We start from the raw sequence: 21282 nt of genomic DNA, 5'->3' as shown, positions 1-21282 counted from the left end.
GGAAGATTGGGACTAGAAAGGTAAGATGTAGCCTCTATTCCTTAACCATTTAAATCTGGGATGGCGGTGCAAGAGTCACCATTCTCATTCTTGTGAATGAGAAGCTGAGATAATACAGGAGGGACTAAACTCACAGGAGAATGATCTAGGAATTAGGAAGAAGATAGCAGAAGAGCAGTGGGGACCTCTGGGCCTGTCCTTGGCTCTCCATGACAGGGAGGGAAGCTGAAGACTTCATTACCAGGTAAAAGACGACACGGCTGGCAATAGGCTTCTAATGCTAGCTTCAGGAGAAGCCCAGATATGACCTAAGCCTTCAGTTGAGTCCAGGGACTTGTGAGACATCCACTCAGTAGAGGAAGGCCACCTCTGGTGAAGACAGAGAGGTATTCTACTGCTCCTCTAATTTCAGAGGCCAATAGGAAGATGCCATCTTGAGGGAGGGCTTGTTGTTGTCCAGCTCAGCAAGCCCCAGGACACCTTGCTCTGGAAAGTGTGCATCCATTGGTTTTGAGGGGGAGAACTCACTAGGCCCCCAGAGAAGTGTAAGCTGCAAGAAACCAACTGGTAGCTTAGAAGCTGTGGTGGTGAAGAGGTGGCTGCTTGAGACTTCTGGAAATCATGGAGGCTTGGGACTTGCTATGGAAGCACAGACCAGAGACAGGCTTGCCTCTCTGGTCTAAGCTAGGCTAGAGCTCCTTTAGCAACCTGCTGAGAGGCTGAAAACACCTGGCAGAGAAGTCAAGGGCCCTGGAGCGGTGGCAGGTTCCACCCTCCTGGGCCTCAGATTAACGTGGCAACATAGTAGTGTGAGTGCTCTAAGCTCAGTACTCAGCTTCCAGGGCCTGAGCCTGGCTCCAAGTATTGACTGCTGGGTGGACGGGAGACAGCCTTCCCCTCCCCAAACAATCCAAATCATAGGACACCACTGCACGCTGCACAATACGCATTCTTCTCAACAGCTGGGAAACTTTCTCTTAAAATGAATCATACTGCTGTAATGCCAGCTACTCAGGAGGCTGAGATCTGAGGATGGAGGTTCAAAGCCAGGCTGGGAAGGAAAGCCTGTGAGACTCTTATCTCTAATTAGTCACCAGAAAACTAGAAATGGCACTGTAACTCAAGTGGTAGAGCACTAGTCTTGAGCTGAAGAGCTCAGGGACAGTGCCCAGGCCTAGAGTTTAAGCCCCCACAATAGGAAGAGAGGAGAAATCATATTGGTGATTTCTTATGTTCAAGACGATCTAAAATAATTTTTTTTTTTTTTTGCCAGACCTGGGCTTGAACTCACGGCCTGAGCATTGTCCTTGAGTTTTCTCAAGGCTAGACGTCTGTCACATATCACTTCCGGCTCTTTTCTGTGTATGTGGTACTGAGGAATTGAACCCAGATCTTTGTGCATGCTAGGCAAGCACTCTACCATTAGGCCAAACTCCCAGCCCTAAAAACAGATCTTGAACATAGACTTAGCAACTATAAGGAAATTGAAATAACTCCCTGTATTCTATCAGACCACATGGAATAACACTAGAACTCAACAGCAAAAGAAATTATGGAAAATATTCTAACAGATACAGACTGAATAACACATTGTTGAATGATGAATGGGTCATTGAAACAATTAGAAGGAAATAAAAAGTTATTAGAATCTATGGAAAATGAAAAGTACAACTTACTAGAATCTCTTTTTCCCCTCCAGAAATACTTCTTAAAAAAAAAACAAAAACAAAAGCCAGTACTGAAATCCAGAAAGTATGTGTCTATTTCTCACAGCCAAGTAGAATACCCATCAAACAAAACCCACGAATAAGACATGGAGCTACAATTCAGAACCATTAGGCTGACCATTTATTGAATGTTCAAGGGTACTAAAAACATATAGTTTTGTCAATAAATGTTATTGACTTATGTACTATGTTTTGGAATTATTTCTTTGGAATTATTTCTAAGTCATCTGTACATAATTACAAATTAACAAAAATACAGGACAGGAAATTTTCCTCAATAACTTTATTATATAGAAAAATAAATATAAGGTTCAACTTTTAAAAGTATTACCACATTCAAGTAGAAGGCACTGTTAATACCACTGCAAATTACTAGAATTAATATCTTGTTCCTTCATCTTTTCTGCACTGGGACACAAGGAAAGTCTTTTACAAGGAGGTCTGGACCCTAGAGGAGAGAATGCTGGAAAGAGCCTACTGGATTTTGCACTCAGGTTCATCTTTTCCTGAAGAGGTGTGCCAAGGCTGTGGCTTAGGATCCACATTCTCTGTTCCTGCAGTTTGTTCTTCTGAGAAAATAAATAAAAAGAATCCTATATTAACATTCATCTGATTTGGAAGTAAAGATGTTTTACACTTCTTATACTATACATATTTACTTTTCTGTGTGGTAATTACTGACATTATTTAATTTAAAAAGCTTTTGAATAGTATAAAATGGAATCAATGTTTTATATAGTCCTCTTGAAAATTAATTCCCTAAAATGTTCTAAAAATACTTTGAAAGATATTTTGTTAATCTAGATTTTAATAATTAAATGTTTATTTTGTTACATCTTCTTAATCATTATGAATTACATTTCTACACAATAAAATAATTTATTCCACTAAAAAAAAAAGAATCCTATTAAAAAGAAATCAATTACATTTTTGGAAGCAGAAAGGACACGGGCACAGAATGGACATAACAAGCCAGTGCAGGCAGGAAAGTTCATGAGAATTCTATATTTCTAATTAACTACCCAAAAGCCAGAAATAGTGGCTCAAGTGGTAGAGTGCGAGTCATGAACAAAAAGTTTCACTAAAGAAACTTATTGACTACATTAATGTGATTAGAGAATTAAATGTACATTAAGTTTGATTCCAATCTCGCCTAGGAGAAAAAAATGGTGTGCTATGCCAGACAAATATGGTAATACCCGTTATCCATGGTTTCAGTTACCTGTGAACAAGTACAGCCAAAATGTATTAATTAGACTTCTCCAGAAATAGAAATTAAAGAGGTTCTAACTGTGTGCCATCACGGTAGTGATGGAGTCTTACTTTGTCCTGCCTTGGACAAGTGTCACTGCTTGGTCCATTGTATTCACAATGAACACTGCATTAGCAGCATCTCAGCATCCAAATAGCCAGGGAACCCTGCCTCACTTAGGAATGGCACCACAGCCTTTAAGAGCAGGCAGGCTGGCCATTTGGATATGCCAGAAATTGCTCCTTTTAAATGGAAAAGGTCAACATTAAGTATGCAGACATAGGAAACAAGAGCACACAGAAAACCCTGTACTATCCAGGATTTCAAGCATCCCTGCAGGCCTTGGCATAAAAGCCCCATAGAGCGAATATGCAGTTACCTTCAAGAAGTTTAAAGTACAGATTTGCATAGGTGGGTGGAGATTTAGGTACGTGGTATTTTTTAAAATTGGATAAATGAATTGTGCCTTGTCTTGAGTTACAGATTTTGAAACTGTCACCTCATCTGTAAAAGGTAACTGTAAATGGAGCAAGAGTTTATGACACTGAAGGTTTACGAGGCGGCATGTACATTCACTTGAGGTAAATCCTGACAGCTTTTCTGTCCCATGCCCTGGAGGAGCTGATTTTCTCATCTGTGACCAAATCTCTTATCTAAACTTGACCTTTGGTATCAGATAGTTAAGAGAAGTTCCAGTTGCTATCCTTGTATTTCCAAGTAATTGGAACATTCACCCACCTGGGCAAAGGCCTAAACTGGAGTTATCAAAATAGCGAACTGGATGAGGTGCTGGGAAAGACTTTGATCGGTTGCCGAAGAACCAAGATTTTGGTGACTCCTTTGGCACAGCATCTTGTACATTCAATTCCTTGCAATGAGAGGACATGTTCTGTCTGTTTTTAGAATCGGTTCCAGTTACTTTAGGGGACTTTGAAGAATTCTCACATGTTACTTCTTGCTGAGCCGCTCTCATAGGGGTTCTTTCTTTCCAAGTTTTGGCCTCATTGGAAAGATGATGATTATTGCTTAAGTATAGAGGAAAACAGGTTATCATAAGACTGCCCAATCCTTAAATGTAGTCACATAAAAATGTCTAAAAAAAAAAGCTCTCTACAGAACATGAAATTTGCCATTTCCTCACATTTTCATTTTCATTTCAATGTAATGCTTTCTGGTTTGTACTATTGTCCTAGTTCTGAAAATGAAATGAGTCTATATAAATGGAGTAAGGTAAAATGCTGGGGACATGAAACTGTGACACTGGATTTTCAGGTGATTTTTTTTTTTTATCATTCAGAGTGGTTTATGTACTAATATTTTGCTGTAACAATTCAATAATCTTATACTTTGGGTCTGGGCACTGTCCCTGAGCTCTTCAGCTCAAGGCTATTGCTCTATCATTTGAGCCACAGTGCCACTTCTGGTTTTCTGGTGGTTAACTGAAGATAAGAGTCTCAAGCACTTTCATGCCTGAGCTGGCTTTAAACTGCGATCCTCAGATCCCAGCCCCCAGTAGGTAGGATTACAGACAATAGCCACCAGTGCCTGGATGAGACTTTTTTTTTTTGTGGGTCATGGGGCTTGATCTCAGCCTGGGCACTGTTCCTGAGTTCTTCAGCTCAAGGATACTGCCCTACCCCTGGGCTTGGGTGGTGTACCTGAGCTCTACAGCTCAAGGCCAAACCCGACTTCCCATTTTCTAGAGGTTAATTGGAGATAAAAGAGTCTCAGGTCCTTTTGTGCCCGGGTAGGATTATAGGTGTGAGACACCAGTGCCAGGCTTTTTTTTTTTTTTTAAATAATATCCTAATATCCTCTCTCATCTAGCTTTCTTCCTCCCTCCCCTGCCTCTCTTTATGAGATATTCTCACTATACAGCTATACAGTCTGGGCTGCCATCAGACTCTTGCTTTGACCATGTGAATGCTGGGATTACAGGCATAAGACTGTATGCCTAGCCTTTTGATTTTGTAAAGAACAATTTATTTGAAAAGTATATAATGACTAGTTTTGTTTTCATACACTCTAATCTTCCATGGTGGAAGAAGCCACATAAGTAAATTTATTTCATTTGTTTATGGAGTAAATAGGCTATAGTTAATGGACCCAGGAGTTGTCCACTGAGTAAGAGTCTCATTGCCTGTGGACCTGGACTTGTGGTTATCTCAGCTGTGCCCTCAAAGGTCTCTATTTCTTGCTTGATGGCTCCATTAACAACAGGTCAGTTAATAAACAGCAAACATCTGGAGTGGTGCTCCCATATTATTATTCTTTAAAAAGACACATCACAAAACATTGCTTGCGTGTTAATAGCTCTGACTTTCCAAGTATACAAAGTTCATTCATACAACCCCACCCCCAGTATCAGCCTGGGGCCTGGAGGGGGCAGTACCTGTGCTTGGGGATGGGGAGGACAGTTCGCAGTCTGTGCACCTGGTTGAGGGGGAGGGGGCAGGTCTTACCTTAACAGTTCTCTGTTTTGCTCTATTAGCTGCTCATTTTGCTGCTTTAGCTTAGAAATTTCCGTCTCTAGCCTTATATATTCACTTTTCAAAATAAGAGCTTTGGTGCTTTGTACAATGCCGCTGCCACCTCCACAGGTTAATGGCTTGCCGCTGGCACCTCCACAGGTTAATGGCTTACTTGAGAGCTGGGAGTGAGTGTGTTCTGACACCACTGTGGGAGGAAAATGCACACACATGTGAAAACCTCATTGCCTCCAAGGTCAAAATGTGAGCAAGATGGCCGGGAGTTTGGCCTAGTGGTTAAAGTGCTTGCCTAGCATGCACAAAGACCCGGGTTCGATTCCTTGGTACCACATACATACAAAAAAGCCGGAAGTGGTGCTGAGGCTCAAGTGGTAGAGCTCTAGCCTTGAGAAAGTCCAGGGACAGTGCTCAGGCCCTGAGCTCAAGCCCAGGACTGGCAAAAAAAAAAAAAAAAAAATGTGAGCAAGAGATTCCTCCAGCATCATTCCAGACTTGAGAACTTTTTCACTCAGGGCTAACACCCACTCATACCAGGCCTACTGTTCCAGCTTTTTGCTGGTTAATTAGAGCTCACAGTCTTGAAGATTTGTTTGCACAGGCTGGCTTTGACCCTTGATGCTCAGAGCTCAGCCTCTACAATAGCTAGGATTATAAGTGTAATTAGTGCTTAGCTTCTGCAAGCACCTTTGGAATGTACCTTAACCAATCCCATTAGTCTATCTGCCTCATGACCTTCCACCCTGACCACAGCAACAGCAGCCATTCCCAGTGAGGGCTACACGGCAGTCTCTGCTCCATAGCTTCACTCACTCCCAGTGCTGGCTTCTACAGAGTTCCATCCTCCATCAGCCAGTGCATTGCAAGTACTCAACATATACCTCTGAATGACAGAAAAGCATTCTTGTAGGAAAGCGACATTAGAGACTATGTTCTGCAAACTGTAGGCAAAACGGCATAAAAATGTGAGCTATGTTAGTGGAGTAACGTCTTAGGTCAACCACACTGCAGTTCATAAAAGAGGGGTAGAAATCAGGAATAACATGGGTAAATATGATGTCGAAAAGGTTTTGTTTTGAGCACAGAGAAGACACAAGCAGGACTGTTTACCTGGGTAGCTAAGATAGTGGGACCTTGGCTCACTGTGCACACACAATTTTTATATAATCATGTAAATTAGTTTCAGGATTTATAGATAACGTGTACATGGAACAGAAATCAATTCTTTGTAATTGAGTTATAACACTCAAATAACTCATTGTATATATGTAAATATTGGAACAACAATGAAAACAGCCAAGCTGGGTGCTGGTGGCTTACACTTGTAATCCCAGCTACTCAGGAAGCTGAGATCTGTGAATCATGGTTTGAGGTCAGCTCAGGTAATAAAGTCTGTGCGACCTGTCTCTAATAAACTACTCAGAAAAAGCTGTGAGTGGCACTGTGGATTAAGTGGGGGTGTGCTTGCATGAAGAGTCAGGGACAGTGCCCAGACCTTGAGTTCAAGCACAGGGCTGGATTAAAAAAATAAGACAAAACTCAATTCCCATCCTAAGCATTTCAGGTAAAGATTACTTGTAGGTTATTTAAAAATAACCCATGAAAAGCTGGGCACTGGTGGCTCATGCCTGTAATCCTAGGGACTCAGGAATCTGAGATCTGAGGATTGTGGTTCAAAGCCAGCGTGGCATGGAAATCAGTGAGACTCTTATCTCCAGTTAACCACCAGAAAAGTGGAAGTGGCACTGTGGTTCAACATGGTAGAGCACTTGCATTGACCTGAAGAGCTCAGGGATAGCACTCAGGCCCAGAGTTCAAGCCCCATGACTGACAAAACAATCCCCCATGAATCAAAATTAATTATTCTTATCATTCTGAAACAATTTTTTTTACTTAAGAATTGTTTTTATCCCTCAGTTTTCCTTTTCTTTCTTTCCTTTTTCCAGTGTTGAACTCTGGGCTTTGAATGCTGACTTTTTTTTGGCTCAAAGTGGTGCACTACTTGAACCATTCCTCTAATCTTGATTCTCAGTGGTCAATTGGGAGATAACAGCGTAAGTGGATTTATCTGCCAGGGTTGACTTTGAGCCACGATCTCCAGATAATTACCCTCTCGAGTAGCCAGGATCACAGGTATGAACCACTGAGGTCAGGTCTAGCTTCCCTCATTGTCCTGATGACTGGAGTGGAAGATCAGGCCTCGCAGGTCCCAGCCTACACTGCTGAAGAGGTCCCTACATTTTCTTTTTGAGAGGGTGAAGACAGTGTCTTAGATTTTGCAAATCCTGTCTTGTACTGTACTCAGCGTTTGGAATTTCCAGTGTATGCCCACACACAACTTAGCTTTGAGCCTTGCAGGTACATTATGAATCATGTACCAGGATTTCACTGGCCAGTGAGGGCAGTGTGGAGACTGTTCACTGAGTTTCAGCTAGACACACCAAATACCACTTAGTAATCTCTAATGGGAGAAGCAGAAATAGGAAAAAATAGATTTGAGGGATATATATGCTGAAAGTAGACTATGAAATATTAAAACTACATCTAAATAAATCTCAAAGACTTTTCTAAGTAATTAGCAGCACATCTTCAGTTTGAAGAGCAAACAGGTTGATAAATTATAAGATTTATTTTTACTGGAGCATTCCAGTTACTTGTACTAATTGTACACACTGCTAAAGTCTATGAACATGTGTTCGATTTTTACTGGGAAAGGGCAATTCTCCCTTGATAGTGAAATCATTTATTTAAAGTAGTGAAGATATCCCAGTAATCTGTAAAGATCTAATAAGGCAGAAAATAAAACTTAAAAGATTTAAAGAATGGATAAGCAGGTGAAGTTAGAGCAAACTTAAGAGATGTCTGAAGAAAAAATATGGCAATACGTTCACTTTAAATGTGGTAGTTAAATTTAGCTTAGAATGTCACATAACATAGGAATTTTCAAAGTCTGCAGGTGTGTGGAAGTAAAATGGGAAGATCTGACAATTCCTTCATTTTCTACTTACTTGAGGTATTTTGGTCCTGTTGATTTCTTCTGAGATTCTCTCTCAACACTCTTATTACTTCTTTCTGATAGTCCACAGTGGCCTTTGTAGAATGAATTCTAACAAGAAGAACAGCAACAATAATAAAATTCAAAAGTTTAGTAACTAGTTTTACATGAATTGTGATCAAGAATTTTCCAGCACATTGTACCAACATAATTTCCGTATGCTTTCACAGTACCCTTCCTATCACAGCCCTTAGAACTACAACTCCATCCAGGTGGAAGGATGCTGTTTAGTTGTGGGGATAATCTAGTTTCCTCAATATTGAAAAACCAATTCTTTGAAAGTGTCTGGAAGTCCAACAGCTATGAAATGAATACTAAAACAAACTGTATTTGGAGGCACTGTAAAACAAGCCATTGGTTTGTTACCATGTACAATTATCAGAGCATGAAAAAGAAAAGCATTATTTTTTCCTTATGTTGTCAATAAGGCAAAACCTCGACTGTGCACCTTGACTGTAGTAAATTAAGGCCCAAGGTAAAATTCCATACATTTTATAAATTATTCAAGTAAGCATTAGTCAGCAATGACAAAAAGATGTTTGCTTTTATTAAGAACTATGAAAATAGCTGCTGACTCCAATGGTATCTCCATTTTCTAACTAAAAGTATCTTTTATAATTAAGAATTCAATAGTGTAAATTTCAATAAAACGTAAGTCCTTAGCCCAACGAACTCATGATCTTAGATATCAGCCTTCTGAGTGCTGGGATTACGAGTGTACATCACCATGCCCAACAAGAAAGCATAATCCTTATAGAAACACAAGAAAAAAATAGAAAAAAAGGAAAGTATTAAAATGTTCACTTTTAAGCATGAAAGGCTATTTTTTTTTTTTTTTTTAAATATGGCTGAGAAGGAAGCATTAAAAGACATAAGGAGTTGGCTGGGAGTTTGGCCTAGTGGTAGAGTGCTTGCCTAGCATGCACGAAGACCCAGGGTCAATTACTCAGTACCACATATACTGAAAAGCCAGAAGTGGTGCTGTGGCTCAAGTGGTAGAGCAATGATAGCCTTGAGAAAGCCCAAGGACAGTGCCCAGGCCCTGAGTTCAAGGCCCAGGAATGGCTCCCCTCCCACCCCCCAAAAGACATAGGGAGTTAATTGATCAAAACTGTACTTAACTTGCATATATAATGAGAATTTAATTAATATATAAACAGAGTTTATATTATTAAAGCATTTGATTATATCAATTAAATAACAGATCAGTTATTTGTGTAGTTTAGGAAGAGTTAAGCCAGCCAGTACAGTATTTGTTCAATGAAGGCAAAGACTTACTCCTTTTCAAATTCCTTGATAGTTTTCATTTTCTCAAGGTCAACCTGCACCAGCTTCATTTTGAGATCTTCAATTTCTTCTTGATAAGGCTGAGCACCTAGAGCAACTCTGTCCTGGTTTTATTAAGAGAAGAAACATATAATGAAACAGCTTTCAATTTCACCAGTTTAAAAAAAAAACCCAATAAAAATGTAAAAACACACATTTTTCATTTTTGAAATATATAAAGAACAATATTAATGTGTTTTAAAAATTGTTTTTTTCTAACATAGTAAAAATGGCTGACATTGCATATGAACAATATACTTATGTATTCCATTTAAGTTGCTTGCTTTTCTTGTGAGCCTGAATAATAAAATTCAGAGATGACAGGCAACAGGAAATTTTGGTGAGGAGGACAGAACCAAATCATTTTCCAAATTCAACGAATTAGAAAAGTAACTTTTATTTACCTGAAGTGTCTGGATTGTTTCTTTGTTTTTTTCAAGACATTTGTCTGATTCATGAACTTTGGCCTGAAGCTGTGCTATCATGTTATTGGTCATTTCTAGTTCTTTCTGCATCTTTATGATTTTGTTGTCTCTTTGGACAGTACTTTCTTTAGCTTCGAGGAGGGAAGCTTCCAGCTCCTTAATTTTCTGTTAGTGAAAACAAAAACTTCTCAGGACTACCCTAAAGGCAGAATCACTGTATAGAATAGGATGATCACATTTATGTATTATTAATTTTCCCCAGATTGTAATAACAAAGGAAAGGGAGACATGATTACCTCTCTTATCTAGAAGATAATGACCTTAAGAAATGCCAATATTTTATATTAAACAGTCAGCAAACTTTTTCTTTTTTTCTTCTTTTCCTAGAGCTTGAACTCAGGGCCTGGGCACTCTCCTTAAGCTTTCTCAAGGATAGGGCTCTACCACTTGAGCCACAGCACCACTTCTGGCTTTTTCTATGTATGTGGTACTGAGGAATCAGACCTGGATCTTCATGCATGCGAGGGAAGCACTCTATCACTAGGCCAAACTCCCAGCCCAAGCAAATTCTTTTTTTTTTTTTTTTTTGCAAATTCTTTTTTTTTTTTTTGCCAGTCCTGGGCTTGGGCTCAGGGTCTGAGCACTGTCCTTGGACTTTCTCAAGGCTGGAGCTCTACCACTTGAGCCTCAGCACCACTTCCGGCTTTTTGCTATGTATGTGGGGTACCGAGGAATTGAACCTGGGTCTTCGTGCATGCTAGGCAAGCACTCTACCACTAGGCCAAACTCCCGGCCCCTTTTTTGCAAATTCTTAAACTACGTGGATAAAAACTGTACAAGGGTTATGTGACTTCTTGGCTAGTGCTAAGCATATTAAATAAGCATTCCAATATTAAACTAATGCTATGTAAAAGTTCATTAACTTTTTCTTTTCTTTTTTAAAATGACGAATCATTTATTGTCAGTAATACAGCCTATTGGGAATATAAGACATGTTCTTTGGAGAGAAATTAACTGAATCTATATGGAAGTCAGGCAAGAAGAGCTTATATAGTAGTGTGTGCATGCATACACACATATAATGGATTTCTTCATGTATGTATCTATGTACGAATAGATAGAACTGAAGAAAGAATTCAGGGCTTTTGCTTGCACATGCTTTACTAGTTGAATCACGCCCCCAAGTCTTTTGCTTCAGTTTATTTTTTCCAATAGAGTCTAATACATTTTTCTGGGCTGGCCTCGGAACTGACTTCTGTGTACCTTGGATTATTAATCAGTTTGAGGATTAGCAATGAAACTATGTTTTAAAAAAAGTCAAAATCATATGAAGAGAAAGTGATCAAGAACTCCACGAAGCAGCTCTACCGGAAGATGGCCATGTGAGGATTCATACCTCTGCGGTCGGCGGCAGGGCTCTCGCTGTGTCGTGGGTGGGAGGGGTCACGGCGGCCCCAGGCACCGGGGAGGTGGTCAGCATCTGGAAGTCCTCAAGGAGTTTTTGGCTCTTCTCTTTCATCGACTCCAGGGCATGCACCCATTCTTTGGATCGGGCCGAACTTTGTTCTTCAAACTCTGATAACTCATTTATTATGGCCTGTTGAACAGCAAAACATCTTTACCGCTCTAAAGTAATTTACAGGAGCATTATGCAGACAATGGCTGACACCTAACAGCACAGAAGAACTAGTATATGCAGCTATGATGGAAGAAAAATGAGGAGGAACAATATTCGGTTAGAAATGTCCTCATTGCTTTACTTATGTAACTATAACCCTTTTGTAGATCACCATTACAATAAAATAAAATAAAAAATGAAACAGAAAAAACTCTTGGAATCACAAGATGTCATTTAGCATGTGTGCCACTAGACAAATGGGTCCATTCACATAATGTACTGTTGAGTCAGCTTTGAAAAGGAGCTATCAGGCCAGAAAAAGACACAGGAAATGAAAATACATATTACTAAGTGACAGAAGTTAATGTGGAGAAGCATGTTACTACAAGACATAATGTTACTACAAGATGTAAAGTGAGACTGTATCTCACCTGGCCAGGCTGGCCTGGAACCCACTATGTGGTCTAGACTAACGGTGAACTCTGGATCCTCCTGCCTCGGACTTCTAGGTGCTGGTACTACAAGTGTGCACCGTAACTCCCAGTAAAATTATATTAATACAGAACCCCCCTACATTTCTGAACCTCAAAGTTCAGGATCAACGTGATAATAGTAAGGCCACTGAGACTCAATGCACAAGAGGCCTTACTAACGAATCCAGTGAGGCTACAGTGACTATAGCTTGACAACAACTGCTGCCCTTGGCCCTGAAATAAAATCCTACCTCATTCTGTGTGAGGTTACTTCATTTCCTTCAGAAGCAGTGAAAAGGAAAAGGCAAAGGTGAGAACTCTAAGTCAAGGAGAAACCCAGTATCAACACATCAAGAATTGGTTAACTTTTTGCAGGGGGCAGGGAGTGTAGGATTGGGTTTGAATTCAAGGCCTCATTCTTGCTACCTAATTGTTCACCTGGCCATTTTTTGTTTCTGTTGTTTTTGCATGATCAGATCCTATTTATGCTTTTCAGGTAGCTAGATGGATGGCAAGTGTGAGATTTTTATTGGTTGAGATGAGATCTCATGAACTTTTTATCTGAGCTTTCCTTGGACTGTAATTTTTCTGCTCTGTGCCACTGAGCAGTTAGGATTGCAGGCTCTGTGCAGAGCCTCAGTTTGTTACCATCATCAGTATGAATTTATATGTTTAATTATCTTAAGTCTAATACATTAGAGGAAGAATATATTTTATAAAACCAAGCTTGCTCACTTATCTGCTTTCTCCCTCTCCCTCTCCTTCTCTCTTTCTTGGATGCCAGTTCTGGGCTTGAATGCAGGGCCTGGGTGCTGTCCTTGAGGTTTTGTGCTCAAAGAAAAACTTGAGCCACAGTTCCATTTTTGGCTTTTTGGTAGTTAACTGGAGATAAGAGCTCATGAATAGTCTAGCCTGGACTGGCTTTGAACTGAAATCCTCAGATCTCAGCCTCCTGAGTCCCTAGGCCTATGGGTGTGAATCGGTGGCACCAGCTAAAATCAAGTTGTCTTAAGAAGCATATACAAATAAACAGACTTAAAGTTAACTCATTTTAAGCCTCTCAGGAATGAAGTATAAAAACTACAGCAAACAGCAGGAGGAATGAAGCAGCATAATAAAAGCTTATACTTACGTTTATCTTTTTATTATAGAAGCTATTCACTTGACAAATGCTGGTGCTTTCTTTCTGGATGCCACATTTAAGCTTCTGTATGTCAAAAGCAGTTTGTGAACACTCTTCCAAAAACTGAGTCATTTCTTTCCTGTTACTTAGTACCTGCTGCAATTCAGCCTTTATGCTGGTGAAGTCATTTTCTGAGAAATCTTTGCGTATTTCCTATGGGAAAACCAGGAATTAAATTGACTGGTCATTAGGAAAGAGTTTATGTAACGATTACATAAAATACAAAAAGATCCATTAGTAGTCACGGATGGACTGGAAGATCCTTGTACAAATGCAAGAACTTATAGAAAGCATCTACAAATTGATTCTGGGATCCCATTACTTCCTACTTGGAAGTGTTTTTTTTTTTTTTTTTTTTTCTGTGTCTGTAGCTCTCTGAAAAGAGGCTAAAATTTTATGTCGGGCCAGTTGTTATTCTGAAACAAATTTCTGGTTCATGAAAATGATTCTAAACACATGAAAAGGGACTTTTTACTTAATAGGAAGGCTTAAACTGGAATCAAATCCTAAAATAAATTTTACCTCAGTGTGTCGATCCATAGTTTGGTTAAATTTTTGGTCTTTCAGTTCTTGGAATGGCGTGTTAGAATTCTGTTGAAGGTTCCATATTTTAATTTGCAATTCTCTTTGCTTTTCCATTTCACTGACATACTCCATTTCAAATCTATGGATGGAATCATGCTGTTCTTCCTTTACTTTTGCAACATGGCTTAACACATACTTGTAGAAACAAACAAATAGAAAAGTGAAATTTTTATTGTATTTAGAAGACATTAACTCCCTGAGACTGTAAGGTAGGAAGGTATGTCATTTATTATTTATCTTTTCTGATACATGAGGAAGAAAGCAGCTATTCATCATCCCCTAATGTTTCCTCTTTATATCTTAAGAGAATTAATTTGCAGAAGCTACTTTTGTACTTCCATTGTTCTAGCTTCTGGCTTAGATATCTAGATTGATCTGTATCTATATCTACATCTAGCCATCCATTCATCTCAATAAACATAGTGTCTATTAGTTAAATTGCCAATCACATAGGTTTTCCAGTTAAGGCCAGTGAGATCTGTTTTCAGTATCCTCTTTTGCACACCTTGTGTGGATAACCAATAGCTCTGAGATTTCCTTGCCAAACATATTTAGATAACAGGCTTAAAGTAATGATATTAATGCCATATGTTCCATTGACCTCATCACTAAATGCTGGGTATCTGATTGCCAGGACTTATGGAAGGGTTACCAAGGTCTTAAGCATAATCTACCAAGGTAGGGCAGCTACCCGCTTCTTAATTCTTTAACTTCTACCACTCGTTAGCGCTTGAAGTATCTGCTGCTCTGGGGATTTCATATTGGACACATTCCCTCACATACACTTAGGTGATAGCACCTTGGGTCTCTTCTATATGTTTGCATTTTGTAAAAATTATGAAACCCACTATTGTGTCTTATACATTTATCTTTTCTAGAATTCTCACCTTCGTGCTCTTCTTCTTCTACGCTTTCTATATAACCTCACACATACATGCTGTTATTTATTACCTATTATCTGATGAACCCAAATCTTTGTTCTCATTTTCTCCTGCCAAATCTCAATTTACAGCTAAATGCCAATCTGGTTTCTCTTTAAGAACAAACCATTCTAAGAACTGCACATGTTGAGCCAGGAGCATGGCCTAGTGGTGGAATGCTCACCTAGCATGCACGAAGCCCTGAGTTTGATTTCTTGGCACCACATTACACAGAAAAAGCTGGAAGTGAAAGCCCAAGGAGTGCCCAGGCCCTAAGTTCCAAGCCCGAGGACTGGCAAAAAAAAAAAAAATGCACATGTGGTTTCTCTGGCTACACCCACCCTTTTTCGGGGGGTGGGGGCGGGCAGTCCTGGGCTTGAGCTCAGAGCCTGAGCACTGTCCTTGGACTTTCTCAAGGCTAGAGCTCTACCACTTGAGCCTCAGCACTACTTTCGGCTTTTTTCTATGTATGTGGTACCGAGGAATCGAACCCGGCTATTGGTGCATGCTAGGCAAGCACTCTACCTACCACTAGGGCAAACTCCCGGCCTCTCCCTTCCTTCTTTACTTCAATTAATGATATCATATGCACAGACCTGGCTGAGCACACATCCTGGGACTCCAGCCAAATGTTTACTATTGTCTCAGTTTCTATAATTTCTTACAATGGTATGCCAGATAACCCAGATAGATTCCTAATACTGTACTTAGTACCTAACACTGTACTTAGTACCTAAGTTTACATGAGGGCAAGATCTTTTAGGTGTGATTCATTCTGTCCTGAGAGTGCTGACACCGTGCCTCCTCCAAATGCTGTGCTGGATGAGAAAGTATTAAGTGCGTGGAGAATGCTATACCTACCATTCATAGATGCACACAATCTTTAATTTGGTATTAAGTATGTCAAACAGTATATATGTTAACTCCCAAAGCAGGACTTAAATGCTTGGAGATTTGCTAGTGAAATTTCACAAGGGTATACTAAAAAGAGTGTTACCTTAAGTTTCTTTAAGACTCGGTGGAATTCCATGGAACATCTCTGGTTTGCAGCGAGAAGTTTCTGAATTTCTCTGGTTTGTGGGTGTGCAAGTGAGAGGTTTTCTTTTACTCGAGTGGAAAGCTCCTTTTGGGTTTCAATTTCTTTCTCCAAGTCAAGAGACAATCTGTCCAAGCACTCATAATCATTACCCATCTCTGAGTATCTCTTCAGAAGCTCCTAATGGAAATAACAATGCATTCGATTTAACACCAAGTAGTCCTAATACTAGAATTGTAACAGAACTAATGCTTTAATCCTTTGTAAAGGTATTAAAAGGTATTTCAAAGGCAAAAATGAAACACATGATTGGTTTTAGGTCATAAAAGTGATAAATAATCATTGTGGAAATTTTGAGAACCAGAGAAGAAAACCAGAAACCATGTTTGCTATTATTGTGCTATATTTTCTTTTAAATGTTTTGGGGGGATGGGAAGCAGAATTAGGGTTTTAAACTCAGGGCCTAATGCTTACAAGGCAGGTGCTCCACTCCTGAGCCATGCCCCTAACCCAGTTTTCTGAACTGGCTATTTTGTGATAGGGTCTCACTTTGTATTCAGGATCCATTCCTGGATTGTGATCTACCTATTTAATTTCCTGTTATGCCACCATGTCCCATTTCTTCTACTGACATGGAGTCTCTCACTTTTTCCTTTTTTGCCTAGCTGGTTTAGAACTGGGATTTCCCCAATTTTAGCCTCTCACATAGCTGGGGTGACAAATGCCACATGCCCAGCTATTAGCTAAGATGGGTTTTGGGTGTAATGTCTAAGCTGGCTTTGAACTGTGATATTGCTGATCTGTCTCCCAAGCAGCTAGGATTATAGGTATGAGCCCTGGCAAAGAGAAAAATCTGAGTGAACTCAATGTAGTGTGCATTGTAGCTAAAGGCTCCAGTGAGACGGAGCATACAAAAGAAGTGACGAAGGCTCCTACTGCCCAGTTACTAGCGTGGTATCCTCACGTCACACATCACTAGCCCCAACCAAAAATCTGCCAATCCATTCTCAGAGTTCAAGTTCTTGCTCTTCCACACTGTGACTAGGGAATTTATTGAGCTGTTTTCTCAAGTACAACACAAAAGACTACAGTTTGTGCCATCAAGTTTTTGAAGGAATCAGATTAAACAGATATAGACACAGCTTAAAGGAAATAAAAGTGCGTTTGTAAAATATATTCCTATAATCATGTTTTTACAGTTAGGGAGTAGCATATTGAACTAACTTGTGTGTAGGATGTGCTACATGACTTAGCCATACAGGGAATGTGGCTTAGGAGTACAGTGCCTGCCTGGCACGCGTGATAAATCCATACACCAGCAACAGAGTCCTGAGAGATCTGGTATTGTTATTGGTATTATTTCTGGTTATGATGCTTGACCTTGGCATGGGCACTGTCCCCAAGCTTCTTTTGCTCAAAGCTAGTAGTGCTCTACCACTACCACAGTTCCATTTCCACTTTTAATGAGCAGTTTATTGAGAGAACAGTCTCACAGACTTTTCTGCTAGGGCTGGCTTCCAATCACGACTTTCAGATCTCAGCCTCTTGAATAGCTAGGATTATAGATGTGACTCACTGGTTCCCTCCTAGGTCACATATTCTGACACAGTGACAGTTACTTGTACCCTTTACTGTAGGCTCAGAATCTAAGCAGTTTACCACTATCCACGACAACTTCTTTGGGCCATCTTTACTTATTCTTGGAAGTTAGTATGGCAAACAAGTCTTTCTGTTTCCGTTCGATTTTCAATAATATAACCACACATTTCCCTTTGAAATGTAAGAAAGATCAGGTTTCCCACAGAGACAAAACTCTCCAGTGGATCTTTTTGTCTCCTCAGAGGAAAACCCAGAAATCTTTTTAAGTCTCCTTCCCCTTGTTAACTCTGACTTTACTTCAATTCTGACTTTACTTCTTACAAGCTTGCTTTCTTCTTCTGGTCTGTTCTTGAACTCAAGGCATGTTGCTGTCCTGGAACCATTCTCTTCAGCATATTGCTCTTCCCCCATATACCTGGTTGGCTTAACCCCTTATCATTGGCAGTTACTTGTCCAAGTGTCATTTGAAAACCATGAGCTCCTATTGTTTAATTTGTGCATGTATTATGCTCACACATGCATGTGGTACTATGCTGAGAAAAGTGCTTGGTTCTATTGATTCTACTTTAGGCTTCCGGAAGTCATTGGAAGGGTGCTTACATTCACATGTTGTTGCTATGGGGGACACTTACTTTTATCTTGAAGCATTTTTCTCTCAGGCTTTCTATATGTTGGGGTTCTCCGTCACAAAATCTTTCTAATTTTACTACCTCTTGGTCATTCTGATGATTCTGGTTTAAGAAATAAACAGGGATAATCACAATCATGTATAACGACACATCATGTATTCTAACTTTAAAAATAAAATTTTGGGAGGCCAGGAGTTTGGTCTAGTGGTAGAGTGCTTGTCTAGCATACATGAAGCCCTGGGTTCAATTCCTTGGTCACCAGAATAAGTTGGAAGTGGTGTTAATGGCTTAAGTGGTAAGTGCCTTGGGAAAGCTCAAGGACAGTGCCCAGGCCCTGAGTTCAAGCCCCATGACAGGCAAAAAAATAATAATACATTTTTTTGAGATTAAGTTCCCTTCAGCCCCCATATAGTTTAATCTGACCTTGAAGTTATGATCTTTCTGGCTTAGCTACTGGAATATTGGGATTACTGGCCTATGCCTCTAAATTTTACTCATATTTTTGTACAAAGCTTCCAAAATGGAATTAATCATTACACTTGTAATAAAAAAAAGTGAAATAGGCCGGGAGTTTGGCCTAGTGGTTAAAGTGCTTGCCTAGCATGCATGAAGACCCGGGTTCGATTCCTCGGTACCACATACATAGAAAAAAAGCCGGAAGTGGTGCTGAGGCTCAAGTGGTAGAGCTCTAGCCTTGAGAAAGTCCAAGGACTGGGCTCAGGCCCTGAGCTCAAGCCCAGGACTGGCAAAAAAAAAAAAAAAAGTGAAATAAGAAGATGAGTAACAGTACCACAAAATCTTACAGTGAGTAACCCCAACTCACTGGGGAAAAAGTTGGGGAGAATTTTCTTTTTCTGGTAATAGGATTTACTCTTTATAGCTACAAATCAGGTTTAGATTTATTTCTTGTTCTCATTCTTCCAAATCATAATAGAACTTCACTAACTGAAATATAGAAATGGGGTATGTAATCTTTTCCAACTCTAACCCTTTCACATATTTAATAAAACTAACACTTCAAGCATATTAATTACTTGCCCCTCCCTAAAGAAAAGCATGCTTTACATCTTTTTTTTATTTAGGTCTGAGACTGGGACTCAAACTCAGTATCTGCCACTTTTGCTCATTGGCTAGTGCTCTAACAACTGCGCCATGCCACCAACTTCTACATTACCCTTTTTAAAAATGAAGGAAACAAAAATGTTCTTAAAGTGCTTTAAAAATGTGTTTCCTGGCCAGGAGTTTGGTCTAGTGGTAGAGTGCTTGCCTAGGATGCGCAAAGATCTGGGTTTGATTCCTTGGTACCACATACATAGAAAAAAGCCAGAAGTGGTGCTGTGGCTCAAGTGGTAGAACTCTAGCCTTGAGAAAAGTCCAAGGACAGTGCTCAGGCCCTGAGCTCAAGCCCAAGACTGGCCCCCCCGCAAAAAAAGTTTCTTATATAGGTGAAAATGTATTGTTTTCTAACCAACTTTTATTATCCATAGAAATTTCCAGAAAAAAAACTCATTAGTACCCCTTAAAAAAAAAATACAGCTTGATTCTTATAGTTACTCAGTAGCAGGAGATTCTGAATTCACTCTAGTTATCATCTGTAGGGCTTTTCAGAATGGCTCTCTTTCCATTTCAAGAGACTCATATCCTCAGCTCATCAATACTCTTAGAACCAACTTTGATCACTTGGACGTTTTCATGAGTTTCTTAGTTAAGTACAAGTGATCCATAGCCTTGCTTTCTAGTTTTAGTTTTCAAATTGCTTCTTCAATTGTTTCACTTCATGCACCTTTATGTGACTTTTATAGACATCATGTTTCACTTCAAAAAGTGGAAGTCCTTAGATCTTAAGATAATTATAAAATTATAAAGAATGCTAACAGAATTCTACAAAGGAAGGAAAATAGTGCCTATTATACATGTTCATATACCCAGATTCAAAATCTTTTACATGAACAGAATAGTCGGCTTGAACAGAATAGTCTGTCTGGATTCAGAGGCATTTGCATTTTTGGAATATTTGTACCAATTTTACTGGTTGAGAATCCCAAACCAGAATATCTGAAATGCTCTGAAACTTGAAATTTTGATCTTCACATTGGTGTATTTCAGAGTTTAGATTTTTGGATTAGGAATGTTCGGTTGTTGTTTCTTCATTTCAAAATGTCTTTGGATATAGTTACTTTCCAAGAAGAACAAACAACATAGCTTTTTCTGTAGTTCATCTTTGGCTTTATCTAATTCCTTCTGAATATTGGAAATGTGAGTGATTTTTTCTAAAACTTTCTCATTGAGTTGAAAGGTTTTTTTCAAGTGCAAAGGAGCAATTTTTAGTTTCTGTGGTGTTTCCACATCCTTTACTATTAAAGGAGAGAAATATAAAGATGTAATGGAGTACCACCTTTCATCCTGGTTTGAAGCCAGCCCAGGAAGACAAACCTGACTCTATCTCCAATTAACCACCAAAAAGCTTGAAGCAGAGGTGTGGCTCAAGTGGCAGAATGCCAGCCTTGAGCCAAAAAGCCAAGCAAGAGCTCAAGTTCCAGAGTTTAAGCCCCAGTACCAGCACATAGGAAAAATCCTTAAAATTAGAACTATCACGTGATCTAGCAATATTACCTTTGGGCATACATTCAAAGGACTGTCAGCACAGTATAGAGATCTGTACATACATGTGGATACCAGCTCTATTCAGTCAAACCATAGAATCAGCCAAGGTACTGATTAGCTCATGAATGGGTAAAGAAAATACGGTATATAAATCCAGTGGGGAATTATTTAGCCACAGAAAATAAAATTGCATTGTTTGAAGGGAAATGGTATTAACTGAGGATCACTGAGTGAAATAAGTCAGATTGAGAAAGACAAATATTGCCTGCTTTCTCTCATATGTGGAATGTAGATCAAAAAAAAAGAAAAAAAGGCATGTCATCCTGGCTCTGGATGAACCACAAAGAACCAGTTAAGGAGGGTT

The 21282-nt window shown here is 39.5% G+C and overlaps 1 protein-coding gene across 2 annotated transcripts in view; it reads right to left on the bottom strand.

Moving 5' to 3' along the window:
* Nucleotides 1-2006: 2006 nt before the first annotated feature.
* Cenpe (centromere protein E) overlaps nucleotides 2007-21282 on the bottom strand; it is a 58163-nt gene continuing 38887 nt past the window's right edge. For both annotated transcript variants that reach the window (XM_090356733.1, XM_090356734.1), the window contains 11 exons: nucleotides 18318-18416; nucleotides 16048-16266; nucleotides 14068-14265; nucleotides 13495-13698; nucleotides 11668-11868; nucleotides 10251-10436; nucleotides 9799-9911; nucleotides 8474-8571; nucleotides 5442-5655; nucleotides 3718-4004; nucleotides 2007-2296 (listed from right to left, as the gene is read on the bottom strand). In XM_090356733.1, the coding sequence (XP_090212859.1) occupies nucleotides 2202-2296; nucleotides 3718-4004; nucleotides 5442-5655; nucleotides 8474-8571; nucleotides 9799-9911; nucleotides 10251-10436; nucleotides 11668-11868; nucleotides 13495-13698; nucleotides 14068-14265; nucleotides 16048-16266; nucleotides 18318-18416 (1914 nt within the window). In that variant the 3' untranslated portion in view covers nucleotides 2007-2201. The remainder of the gene's footprint in view (nucleotides 2297-3717; nucleotides 4005-5441; nucleotides 5656-8473; nucleotides 8572-9798; nucleotides 9912-10250; nucleotides 10437-11667; nucleotides 11869-13494; nucleotides 13699-14067; nucleotides 14266-16047; nucleotides 16267-18317; nucleotides 18417-21282) is intronic.

This window comes from Megascapheus bottae, chromosome 23 (genome assembly GCF_031878675.1).
Source record: "Megascapheus bottae isolate mThoBot1 chromosome 23, mThoBot2.hap1, whole genome shotgun sequence".
In the NCBI taxonomy this organism is placed as follows: domain Eukaryota; kingdom Metazoa; phylum Chordata; class Mammalia; order Rodentia; family Geomyidae; genus Megascapheus; species Megascapheus bottae.
Note: the sequence above shows the minus strand (reverse complement) of the source record. Positions and strands in the feature narration are given on the sequence as shown.